Genomic DNA, 13,536 nt, shown 5'->3' with positions numbered 1-13,536 from the left:
TACACATTTTTGTATTTGTTGGATATGATTTCCTGTATTCTGGTGCATTTTGGGGATGGCCACTGCCTACAAAATCTTCCACATTCATAGGCCTACCTATGTATGGCATGTTGATTGAACCAACATACATTCATTTCAGGTTTTCCATGCTCCAACAGCCACATGATTGGTTAGTATTTTGATCAGTGCAAAGGGCTCACATATACATCATCATTCAATGATGTCACAAAACTGAAAAACAGTGGCCCAACATTAAGTGCAACAACTCAATGAACTCAAACCCAACAAGCATGATATGCACTTCAGGGCAGTTGTAGTAGTTGTAGTGGCGACTTAAGTGGAAATATTTCATGGCTGATATCGTTTCTAAGCAAACTAGACACATCGGTTTGCCTTTGAATAGTATGAACAGATACTCTGCTTTTCTTCTTTCTTAACCAAGTTTTCTGTAACTCGATAAATATATATATATTTTTTATTAAATAAAAATTATGTGCAGGCCTGATTGAGTGAGTATGCGGCCCGCGGGCCGCCAGTTGCCCAAAACTGTCCGGAAAGTTGCCATATTGTTGAGTTCATCGCCATCAAATCAATCAGATAAAACTTATATTTTCAGAGATAGGGCACTCCATTGAAGGCTATATGACCAAGAGGTCGCACAACAGTCGGCATACCCGAATACGCTTGTAGAAAATTAATGAACAACATCTAGAGATGCCTTGCGAGAAACCTCTATTGAGCTCTATTGTCCGTTTGTCGTCTAGTCTAGACCCGTCTCAGGGATGCACTCTGCTGGTAAGATATGTAACTACACTTGTGTTGAAGAGTGTATCTCAACGGTTCTTCACAACTCCTAGACAATATCCCCTTTGTCACGTTTTATTGAATGTGGACCGTTTTGTAGGCTACTCCAACCCACGTAATGGATAATGTGGGTTAAGTAATGCAACGGCGTATTAATTGGTTTTATTTATTTATTATTTACTTTATTATTTTTTCATTGAAAACATCGTTGCGCGTGATGTATCACTCTGGTACACACAATATTTGTACAACTGTCAGTTCCATGTGCTGCTTTACACATTTAAGATCTTACGCTGAAGTCTCGTGATATTTCACAGTTCACGTCAAAGTAAACTGGAGGGATTTTGGCATGCTGCTGGATAGCTACGGATAGTATTAACGTTAACTACTACAAGTACGACAACAATAAGGGTAAGGATTTTGTTGGACATTATCAAGGCTATGAGAGATTTAGAGCACCATTGAACCAGGTCATTTTGCATGAACCATTTTCGCTCTATAAACTTGTTCTGACACTCATCTGCACATCACATTAGCGTAAAGATCCCCAACGATATACCTCGCTGTAGCATAACAAATACTATCTTTTCTTTTGAAAAGAAAATTGCAATAGGAGATCAGCCCAGATTGTTGACACAGCTATCTGATTAAATTCAAGATACATTTCGCCTGCAGTCCAAACTATCAGTAAACACATAGCCTGTCTAGCTAATGTTGATGTTTGTAATAAAGCTGGCCAGCGCAAAGACAGGCATTTCCGGACAACCTCAAAAGTAAAAGCCTTCAAGTTGTTTTCAGATACCGTTAAACGAGTTTATTGTCCGTCTGCCCTTAACAACGATTATTAATATATAATAAAATGGTATTTTCTGGTTGCTAATTTCCAAGATGCATTTGCTCTTCAGGGCATTGATTTAGCCATTACCCGGCAACGCTTCACTACAGCCGGTTTCACAGTAACTTATTCACCTGGTTACACTTCATGTAACATGCTATTTATCTGCGCTATAGGGATGACTTTATTGATGAACTTCTGAATGGGGAGGGTTGTTACAGTGGAGTAATCTGTATCATACCTGCTCTTGTCACCTTAAATCTGAACTTCCTACATGGTTCGATGGTATCAAGATTCTTCTGTGTTTCACATAGCAATACACAGGTGGTCTCAAGATGGATATGGAGGACAACACCACTGTATTCTCAACCCTCAAGTCCTTCAACTCATTTATCTCTCACCCTGAGCCTCCCAAGCGCCACTCCGAGCAACCAGCAGGAAGTGCAAACTTGCAGATAAACTACAAACGCAGCATGGAGGTAACCATCCATCCGTCCATCCACGGCAGGAACACCATTTATAACCTTAATGTGTACATACAGCACTCTCAGGCAAACCCCATTAATAGCCTGCTATCTCTCAGCTGTTAGACGCAGCAGAACGGGTTCAGTCCAAGAGCCAGTACATTCAGTTGGACCAGGAGAAGAAACAGATGGAGTTGAGTCACAAGCGTGCTCGCTTTGAGCTTGAGAAGGTTGCCACTGATAGCGCCCGGGATCTGGAGGTATAGTAGGCTACTTCTGTGTTGTTGTTGTCGTTTGTGTTGTAATTGTCCTTGGGAATGCTTATTATAAAAAAAAAATGGATGCAGTTCAACAAATGCACATCCCTCTTGTCTCTGATGCATTGAAACACAAATAACAGCCAATTAGAGATCAGAAGTTAGATGGAGCAGATTATTAAAGCAAACCTTTTTTACGTTTTGTTTTTCAAGCGAGAGGTGGACCGAAATCAGGACCTCCTGGGGAGAATCAAACGTCTGGAGGAGAAGGAGGGAGATGCTGCTAAAAACCTTTCAGAGCAGTTTGGGAATAACAGAGTTCTGCGCAAGAACTTCGATGACCTGAACAAGAAGGTGTTGGAGCGAGATGTGAGATTAAACACTGCAAACCAGGTAAATACAAAAAACCCGCAGGGGGTTCAGGGGTGCTGGCCCCGTTGCTAGGCTACTTGTTTACGTTTTAAACGTAAACAAGAGCTCTGCTCCGGCGGGTGTCCGGGAGTCCGCAATCATTTTGGGACAATTGCTGTACTGCCTTTATCGGAATTAAAAAAAAGAATACATTTTCGAGACAGTTTAAGATTTTGCGTCATGGCACGCATTTTTGAGCACTCTTCATATTGTACCTTGTAGTTCTACTTCAAGTGATGGAAGATGTTGGTCGTACCCGACCCTTTAGTTGCGACAGATTTTAAGCACTCTACAAAATACCAGATTCTGTAATTCGTCAGACACCTTGTACCCAAACCACTTCCCAACCATGGAGCCATTTGTCTTCCGCTTACATACAAGCTCCTCGGCGCCCTGTTGCCGGCGGACTCCATGTTTCCCGCCGTAGGGGATTTAAAAAAGTGACGCGAGTGGAAGGGGGGCCGGGTCGTGTGTGTGTGAGCTGGAGGCATAGCGGGAGAGAGATAAGCAGGGTAACGAAATAGCAGGCGGCAGGTGCGGTTTGAAACTGCTGTTATTTGGAACAAATGTGCTTAAACTATATGGATGTTGACGATAGCGTCTTTCATATCTCATTTGAAAATATATCGATATATTTCAAATATCGGTTTATCGCCCAGCCCTAATGCACACGCACACATACACTACTTTATGTGCTCTAGTGTTTCTTCCTCAGCAATATGTGTTTATGTTTTTTCATCATCTGCCCTGCCGCAGACGATCAGTTCTCTGCATGATGAGATCAGAGAACTGAAACAGACGGTTCAGAATCAGGACTGTACCATCTCCACAAAGAACCTGGAGATCCAGTCCTTGCAGGAGCAACTGGACCTGCAACGGAGGTACTCACTTACTCACTCACTCCCTCAGGGCATGAAACACAGAGCAGAAGGAATTTATATAATCCGGCTTGTCATAATAAAGCTAAAGGTAATAATGGTGCCGTCCACTCTGTTGGGTTCACTTCTATGATTTTAGGAGGTACCAGGAGATGTCCCAGCTCTGCCAAAGTCTCCAGTCTGCCCAGTCCTCGTGCTCCGAACATGTGAATAAGATCAAGGTTTGTCACTCGCGCGCTACCTCACTCACCTCACTCACTTCACTCACCTCACTCACTGACTGATGCTCTCCGCCAGGAGTTGGAGAGACGTCTGTCACTTCAGGAGCAGGACATTGCGTTGGTGAGGACCATGAGGTCAGAGGTCGCCAGGGTTCAAGACCTGGACAAGGAGGTGCGCCGCCTCCGGGAAGACAACGCCTACCTCAGGTAATCCGTGCTGCCGGTCAGCGCTAAGAAGGGCACTAACGGACGATCTTCACGGCCAAAACATGCTTGGTAGGCCTTCCCCGCTGATCCTGAACGTTATGCTGTTGCTGGCATCTGATAAGACCCTGATGAAGTCTATGTAAGCCGCAACACGGAGGTGAAGCTACATATTCTTTAGCATTACTTTATCCGACACAAGGGGCCTTGGATCGGGATTACCCTTCCTTCCCTAACTTACTAAAGACCACTAGATAACTTCCTCCTCATATTGTGCATATGAAGTTGGGCTCCTGGTATTACATCCTTCTATTGACCGAATTTTTTCCTGGTGTTGGGCTGGTGATTAGAACGGTCCAGAAACGAGTGGTCTTTTTGTTTTCTTAAAAAAACCTGTTTCATGATATCTTCTTTTCGTTTGATCAGGGAGAGCAGAGAGAACAGCAGCCTATTGAAGGAGGAGGTCGAAGGGCTGAGGAGGAAACTGGAGAGGATGGAGAAGACCAATGAAGACCTTGTCAATTCAGAGCTGGAGAAAGAGGTGTGTTTTTGCATTTTGTTTGTGTTTCTTTTTGACTAGTTTGCTGCTTGTGTGTTTGTACCCAGTATCAAGTAAAGATTAAAAAAAACTGAAAAAGTTTCTTCTTTAGGCCCACTGATACACCCATGTGCAATCAGCTGTAATTCAGGTTCCATCCAGCCGTGTGTGTGTGTGTGTGTGTGTGTGTGTGTGTGTGTGTGTGTGTGTGTGTGTGTGTGTGTGTGTGTGTGTGTGTGTGTGTGTGTGTGTGTGTGTGTGTGTGTGTGTGTGTGTGTGTGTGTGTGTTATGCGTTTCTTATACATTGTATTTTTTTGTACAAATTAAACATAGAGGCTGATTGAAAAGCTTCAGGCCTGGGAGAACCTTGGACAATCTACCGGGCTGAACATAAGGTAAGTGAATTTAGGGTACGAAATATGGCTCCATTTTTAGTTTTGGCCTGCTGAATCTGATGATGCACTAGGGGGAGCTGTGGCCATTTCTAAATATGTCACCCAAGCCTGCAGTCGCTGGGTTTTACATTTGTTGAATCTTCATGATTGTGTCATACACTTTTTTTTTCATACATGTTTTAACTGCATGGTAATGGTAATATACAACATCTTCCATTCAACAAGGTCATCGTCTCGTTATAAGTGCAAAGAGAGACTAAGATTATTATGAAGTGGAAGCATCGGACAGTTTTCTACCAATGAGTCAATATTGCTTTGCTCCAAGTAGAGCTATGTCACGGTAAACGATTCAGCCTTGGTAAGTGAGTACGTGAAGAGATTATAACAAAATAAATTATTGCTTTGGCACTGAAAGTGTTCCTACATTTTTTCCCACACGCTAAAAACAAAGCATTTAGACTCTCCTGATGATATGCTTCCTCTGCCAACATGTGTTATATTATTTAGCAAAATCTAGCGAGCAATGATCTGGATGAAAGTTTGTTAATTATTTTTACTTAATTATATTACATATACAATTATGATTGAAGACCTTAACACAATGCTTGTGTAAAATGAACCATAATATCTTCTTGCTACACGATGTGTTTAATCACAATATTAGCAGAGACGTCTTCTTAATTGAAATCATAGTGTCAACATTTTTACATGTTAATAGTGTCATGACATTATATATTGGCGTGCTCTGCATGTTGTCACAACTGCCAGTCCATTACCTTCTGAAAAAAAAGATTGATAGGAAAAGTTTTTCCAGTTGTTTGTAGCAATGTCAAAAGAGCTTAGTGAAGCAGTGGGAGGCTAAATCGAGTGGTGAAAAACCATCCAAGTGCCAAATTGCAGCTAAATTGAATAAATTTAAAGGGACAGTACATATATTATTGGAACGTTCTCATAAATCAAGTTATTTCCGACCAAACGCTTATCAGACTGATGAGCTTATAAGAGCTGATGACCAAGCTACTAAATGCAGGGCTCAATAGTGTCTGCACCTGGCATTTCAACCACAAAAAACACCCAATTGTAGCTTGCCACTCACTACTTGGGGCATTCAAAATGTGCCAAGCTTTAACAAATGTGTTGTAAAAAGACTCAAAAATGTATCTTGAAGTTGGAATTGTAGAGGAGGGTAAAAAGAAACCAGCATGTGTGAATACAATGCACTTGTGATACTCATTAGTGGCAAGGCTCTTCTCCACAGGGCCAATCAAAACTTCAGCCTGGATGTTTTCTAGGAGATAACTAACTGGATAATGTTTCTACTTTGTTTCAGTGCATCAAAGTATGATGTGGTATTCCATCACAATGTTTCCATGAATTTGGTTTTGAACAGTATCCATCAGCCAAATGACCCCATGCAAAACTAAACAAATAAATGCACAGGCTTTGTCAGGCTGTGCCTACCTTTTTTAAATAGGAATTTACAAAAACTAATATTTTTTTAATCTTTTCTAGAGTTATGTGGACGGAACGTTGATAGATGGGTTGGTTAAATGAATGGGAAAAGCAGAGATGTATTTATGCAGATTACGCTATTTACATATTCATTAACTGAATGAAGAAGTCTGATTAACTTAAGTCTGGGGCCAATTAGAATTGTATAAATTACATAAATTATATCATCCGCTGAGTACATAATTTGGGTTAATGTGTCCCTTAAAGATCTAGTCTCCATATTGTGATTAAAAATAAATTTGTTGTATAATTTGACTACAATGTCAAGCACACTGCCATTCCTGCTAACTTAATGTTACTTCGAGTCACACTTATTAATGAGAATTCCAAAACCTCGACAAGAGAAAATCCATTTTGGATGTTGCTCTTGGCCTGTTCTGTGTGCAGCCCACCAACGGTTATTTTCCTTGGCTGTAGAGAGCAACAGCTGTTATGGAAGGCTGAAAAGTTACACTTTCTGTTGTATGAATAGGACACTTTTATATGCATTATTATGAATGTTATGAACCGGGTGTTGGTGGGGACATTCCCACCATGAATTCAAGTCCCATGCGGCGCACTAAAGGTGACATGTTTTCCATCACACAGCAGTGGCTGTCCTGCCAGTGAGGGTATGGCGTAGCTCCTGCAACTCACTTGATTGTGTATCGGCGTATAGTTTCTTTGCAATTGTGCCGCCGCACAGAATTGCGGTACCTATCACTGGAAGATCCGGATGTCTTTAAGATTGAAACTTAATGGTATACCATTGGTTAGATCATCATATTTCAGTGACTAAACATAGAGTTGAGTTCATTTTATAAGCATGTGAAGATGGTCGGGGTATTTTCAAATTAGGACTTATGAATACAAAAACTGGCTACAATTTGTAAACATTTACCAATTGGGCAAAACGTTTGGTCTTCTAATAAGACACACCAATAATACTATTATGATCTGAAGCAGGCCTTGCTGCTAGTGATGCTTATTAGCTATCCTTGAATTATTTCCAGAACAACTTGGTATGAGAGCATGAAAGAAAAGATGCACTGTTTTCTCATTATCACCTTAAAAAAGAACACATGCATTCCTCTCAAAGCCAAAGCCAAAGGGAAATCATTCATTACTTTGTAGTGAATTTATTTGGTTTTCACTGGAAAAGGCTATTTGAAGCGTTTATTTAGATACTGTTGGTTGGTCAATTGTATTAAAAATATTATCTTCTGCTGAGACTGAGCAGGATATAATTTGTTTGTAAGAATAGACCTTGTGAATTTGTTTGAACAACACTTGAATGAATTCCATTTGTAAGGGGTGTGGAGAGATTATATTTGTACTGAGAGTACAATAATAATAAAAAAAATTGTAGGTTAAGCAGTACATTGGGTGTGGCTTTGAGGCTTTTTTTTTAGGTTTGATCTAATTCAGATACATTTGCATCTAGTAAGACCATTTTCCTCAAATTTTGTGAGTGTATCGTTGGTTCTAATATTTGGGGTATAAGTCTTTGCATCTTCCGGATAAACTAAAATAACAAATGTATATCTTTACTTCTACTAATAATAATAATAACTATATTATACTTTCCCTAATAATAATAATGCTTAATTTAAATTGTAGGCACAATTTATGCTTAGAGAAATTCAAAATTAATGAATTGAAAATTAACATTACATTTTCTGGGCAGATTTGTATGTAGTTTATAAAACTACAACCTTCATTCAACCTTTTCAAAAGGTTGACCGATAACAGAGTTGAGTTAGAGCAACAGAGTCAAATGTTCCCAATTCAAGCATTTTGCCTTTTTTTAAATGCTTTCAAGGACTCTGAGCCATTTAACTGTAAAGGGTGCATTTGTGGTACACCATTCCAGTTTACGGAAATGTTATAATTGATGTTCTAGGTAGATAGAGCTGTCGGCAGCTGATAAGCGCTGCAATACAGGGCAGGGGGAAAACGCAGCAGACCCTGTGAGAAAGCCAAGAAAATTAGCAAAAGGACAAATGGATAGAACAAAAGAAGAAATGCAGGGAAGACGAGCATAGTGGCCAATCTGGGTGAAATGGAGCAAAGGTACGCGCAGATATTGGAGAGAGGTGCAAGAAAGCAGAGACAAAGTCCTGAATCCAACCCTCACCCACAGATATCGAGGTTATTAGATGCATAGGTCCAAGAGTCTATAATTATAATATATAGAGTAACTACACAGACATGCGCAAACTGCTAATGATATGAATGAGGCTGGACTTATAGTGAGTCTTATTATTAACAATACAATATATATTAAAATGTATTGTTAAACCATTTCTTTCCATCCAGGCTTCTGTCACAAGTAGCAGCAGGGACTATGGAAATAATATGGGGAAATCGCGCATTCATCCAATTGAATCCCCTTATTTGACCTGCACGGTCACAGCAAACCCACTAGTGTTGAAGGACGTTTCCATGCATCTGTCAGGATGGTTGATCACCAAAGCACCAGGGTCTACCAAACTAGATTGTCTGTAGTAATAACACTGCATTGTTAGTGTGCTGTATTATTGATCGCATGGACACGAATAACCAGATTATTGTCTGCCTCGTGGCAAAGCAAGTTTCTGTTCACACTGATGGCTTTGTCTGTTTCCAAAAGCCTTTTTATATCTGCTATTGAAATGTTGCCGAAGGCCAAAAGGAGAAGCGTGTACTCTTCAGGTGGTAGTTGTAATGGCTCTCTCTAAGAGACTTATTAAAGCCAAAAGGAGAAGCCGGTAGTCTTAAGCGGTAGTTGTTATGGCTTTCTCTAAGCGACTGATTAAAGTCTTCATTTTTTTTATAAGTGTATGTTAGCGTTGGCACAGGTTTACCAAACGGCTTAACAACAGTGCAGATTTGCTGCTGGCATTTAAAAAGTACAACAAATAAACATGACCTTGACTGTATCTTGTGACGGCATGTTCTATAAATAACGTGTGTGGGGTGTACAATTATTTTAACACCGTTAAAAGTCTTCTGATGTTTAGTTATTTTTATTTTTATACAAGTGCAATTTCTTAATTATGTTAGCAGAACTTGGAAAGAACATTGAGTTACGCATATTGGAATTGGACCCCTACTCATTAATATTTGGTATAGCTCAAGGCTGCTGCAGGGACTGCTTTAAGTGTTTTTGAGCTACAGTAGCAAACTGCTCTGTACACGGTTCAGAGGTTAGATTTACTCCTCCGTTCTTGCAATATTGGCAGCAAGGTGTTCAGGTCAGTCGGCTCACCTCTTGTGGACTGGCGCGTCTCAAACGGCGCTCCGCTTTCACACCATCAGGAGTGAGATCCGGGCTCCAGCTTGACTAGCCATCGCAGGACATTCACCTTTCTGCCGGGGAACCCTCTCCGGGGTTAACCCGGCCTGGCGCCTGGGATCATTCCCCTGCTGACGCAACCAAACTTTCTCCCAAACAAGTTTCTCACATTTTAACAAGACGCCAGGCCCCTGCTGTTGAAATGCAATGGCAGAGCAATCGACAGCGTTGGCCTTCCACACCACACGTGGCCCTTAGAATTCATCACGCATGTCTCTGGCTCTTGGTTGCCTCTGACCCCTGAACAAAGTCCAGTCGTGCTGGATTTAATATTTATGTATTCAGTTTATTTATTAAGAAAGCTGTGCTAAGCATAACAGTGCAGATTTGTGCGTAATGAATGTGCTGTGCTGTGGGTTACCTACTTCTTCCTCCTCAATCATGGGAGCTAGAGGAGGGAAATAAATGCACAATGGGGCAATTAATCAAATGGTGCTTATAAGACTGAAGAAGAGAATTATAAGACTGGCAACTTTCTGTAAACCAGTCTACCCCGAAAACGCTGTGGCATGTTTTGATGTGCGTTTAGGACAACAGTGGCAGTCTATTGAGTGGTTGAGAACAAAAGTTGTCTGAGGCTGGCTAGACATACAATAGTTGTGAGCAGGAGAACTTGTAATTTCCAGTAGTGAAGGTCTGTAATGGCTAGACTGTCACGCTCCTGAAGAATGGCAGGCTGCAATTAGAGAATGTACAGCATGACGCGAGCTATGTCCTCTTTTGAAAAGATCACGAGCAAAATATGGACAGCAGATCATCCATTTGGACCTTTTACAACGGCATTGGCCGATCAAAATCCTGCATCGTAATAATACTAAACCAACTACTATGCTTGTGATCTGATATTACACTAGTCTGCTAACAGTAATGCACAAATTGCCCTTAATGCTGTGCTGTGACACGTTTACCAAACATGTTGCATTGAAGATGCTATAGATGGATTCCTATACTTTTTTAAATTGTATACTAATCAACGAGATTGGGCTCTGTCTGTAGCACTAGATTTGATATGTTCTAGTCTAATTAAGCTTTTTCCGCCCACATGGCCCAGCCTTTTGCACAGGCCGCTTAATGTTATACTCCAATCATTGGTCACAACAACAAAACCGCTGTGGCAGCCTCTGGAAAAAAACTAACGTTGCCTTGCGTCCATCTTTATTTGCCAACCTGTTGCCTATGCTCTCCAGCTGCAATAACTTGTGCTGTGCGCTGAAGTGCATGTGTCTTGTGAGGCATACTGTTAATGCGCTTTGGAAGTCTGCGAGAAGCTGCTTGATTGTTCCCGCTCTTCTGTGTCTACCCCGTCCCCTGTTGTTTTTTCTGGCTGCTTTTTCATTTTATCTCATTTTAAGTAGCAGATCTGTTTCCCCGTCTCCTGATTATTCATGTGTTTTCCACAATTTTTCCATCTGTCCCATGCAGTGAGTTCATTCATTACATTAGTGGCCACTGTTTAGCAGATCCTTCCCCCTCTCACCCTTAATCACTCTTACCGCTTCTCTTGTCATCTTAATCCGCACCCCTCGTTGGCCCTGCTAACACCTTGGAGGAACTCTGCTGTTTCCCACTAGTCGCCGTCCGAATCGCGTTCTCCCTCACAGCCCTATTGATTTCTCATTGTGTGTGTGCGTGCTAACCATTCTGTGTTGCGTTTCTCGGTAGGAAGCCTGAAGATCTGTCTCGGGAAGTGATTCAGATTCAGCAGAGGGAAATTGCCCTGAAAGAGCAGAACTACACACTTTCTAGCAGGTAAGCACACACACACACACACACACACACACACACACACACACACACACACACACACACACACACACACACACACACACACACACACACACACACACACACACACACACACACACACACACACACACACAGAGAGACAGAGACACACACACAGAGAGAGAGACACACACCCCATCAGACTCTGGACCAGTTTAATTAACTTTGTGACAATTAAGGATTGTTCAGAGATACGCTCCGCTAAATGCATGGGTGAAGAACACGAGAGATGGATAAAACTGGCAAGAAACACACAGAATTAAATATAAGAGCCGCACTTGTGCTCTGTGTGTGTCTGAGCATGTGCGTGCGTGTATCTGCAATAGTGGGTCTGCAATAGCAAGGGGAAAGGAGTAATTAGACTGTTTCTGTTGAGAGTGTGTGTGTTGAGAGGGCCTTGCTCGTGCACTTGGCAGCATCGACGTGGAGGCCACGTCTAGCACGGAAGACTTTCATTATCTAACGAGCTCCGCTTCTCTGATGAATGTGTTGAGCTCCTGGCTGGGAGGATGGTGGCGGAGGTGGTGGTGGAGGAGGAGGAGGGCAGAGCAGAGCATGTTTTAAAGGTTGGAGAGGAAAGGTTGTTGTTGTTGGTGACCAGTGATCCAGCCGACACCCGACGGTGACCGGGCCAAGTTGTGGTTAATGGGGATCCATTGAATGGCGTTCTTCCTCCCATTAGGGAGAATGCCATTTCCGAGTCGGTGGACATTGTTTGATCCGGAGCATCAAACAATGCTCTGTCCTAGCGTAAAAGAATACGATGAGATATAGCACTTTATTACCCCCCCGAAGGGAAACGATTAGATTTACAGAAGGGTGATAAAGGGGTTACTGCAGTTCAAAGAACAGTGCAAGTCGAAGAAAATAATAAAGAATGAAAAAAATGAATAAAATGCACGCAACACATTCTATGTTCAGATAAATGTAATTGCATAAACTTAGGTAAGGAAAAAACATGTATTTACATGAGCAACCGAAGGAGGGAAACACTTGCTGTTGGTACTGTGCAGTGCAGCCTAAGTCCTACTATATATTACGGTTGGTGTGCAATTCTTTACTATTCCACCACTAAACTCAATTTTGTCCACAGAAGCAGTGCTTACAGTCAGCCCACATTGGAGTTTTAATGGTTGTCTTCAATGTGCTGCAGCCATCCACCCTGCGATTCGGATATTAGTTTAATCCCCCTAGGTGCGACAACAAGTCAGGCGTTCCGTGCAAGAATTGCTGCAAATCCACTTATTGCAATATTCCAACCGAGAGTAATCAGTGATTTAGCAAGAGGGATGCACTAACACTTCTAGCCTTGCCGTCAGCCCTGTACAGCTTCAACTTTGGTTTCAAGGCTCACGCAAGGCAGGGGGGGGGGGGGGGGGGGGGGGGGGGGGTAGGCGTCTTGGGTAACACTGAAGCAGATCAGAGACGAGTCTTCACTAGGGAGTGGGATCGAAACCCGGTTCTATCAAGAACCCGGTTCCAATTTTTTCAAAACCCGAAAATCATTAACGTTTGGGCTTATCGATACCACTATCGAGTCCCGTCGTTCATTATTATTTTTTTTGTCCTGTAATGTAATGTTGTGTCCCTCGAGTCGCGTCACGGCATTTAAATCAAATCAATCCAATCCCTGCAGCGTGTCCACCAATGTTTTTGAATGGAATTGTAAGCAAACAGGTATTACGAGTCAAACAAGTGAAGTCTGACAGTTAACTTTGCTTGCGAGGATGGCTGAATGGGCGAAAAGGGCGAAAATCATTTATTGTAAAGGGGGGAACACAACCTCAATGGCCAAGCACATTGGCATTGTGCATCAAATAAAGACCAAATGCAGTACCTTCGACTGTCTCCGAGTTGAAAAGACTGTCTCCTCCTTCTCCTATCGCACCACAGACAGGCCCGTCTTAATCATCCA

At 41.9% G+C, this 13,536-nt stretch overlaps 1 protein-coding gene across 1 annotated transcript in view; it reads left to right on the top strand.

The window, feature by feature from the left end:
* The first annotated feature begins 1,121 nt into the window (after nucleotides 1-1,121).
* mad1l1 (mitotic arrest deficient 1 like 1) overlaps nucleotides 1,122-13,536 on the top strand; it is a 45,753-nt gene continuing 33,338 nt past the window's right edge. The window contains exons 1-10 of the mRNA XM_056586484.1: nucleotides 1,122-1,215; nucleotides 1,954-2,118; nucleotides 2,223-2,363; nucleotides 2,574-2,753; nucleotides 3,528-3,652; nucleotides 3,789-3,870; nucleotides 3,947-4,077; nucleotides 4,501-4,615; nucleotides 4,947-5,008; nucleotides 11,499-11,585. Of these exons, the coding sequence (XP_056442459.1) occupies nucleotides 1,975-2,118; nucleotides 2,223-2,363; nucleotides 2,574-2,753; nucleotides 3,528-3,652; nucleotides 3,789-3,870; nucleotides 3,947-4,077; nucleotides 4,501-4,615; nucleotides 4,947-5,008; nucleotides 11,499-11,585 (1,067 nt within the window). The 5' untranslated portion in view covers nucleotides 1,122-1,215; nucleotides 1,954-1,974. The remainder of the gene's footprint in view (nucleotides 1,216-1,953; nucleotides 2,119-2,222; nucleotides 2,364-2,573; nucleotides 2,754-3,527; nucleotides 3,653-3,788; nucleotides 3,871-3,946; nucleotides 4,078-4,500; nucleotides 4,616-4,946; nucleotides 5,009-11,498; nucleotides 11,586-13,536) is intronic.

This window comes from Gadus chalcogrammus, chromosome 3 (genome assembly GCF_026213295.1).
Source record: "Gadus chalcogrammus isolate NIFS_2021 chromosome 3, NIFS_Gcha_1.0, whole genome shotgun sequence".
NCBI classification, from domain to species: domain Eukaryota; kingdom Metazoa; phylum Chordata; class Actinopteri; order Gadiformes; family Gadidae; genus Gadus; species Gadus chalcogrammus.
Note: the sequence above shows the minus strand (reverse complement) of the source record. Positions and strands in the feature narration are given on the sequence as shown.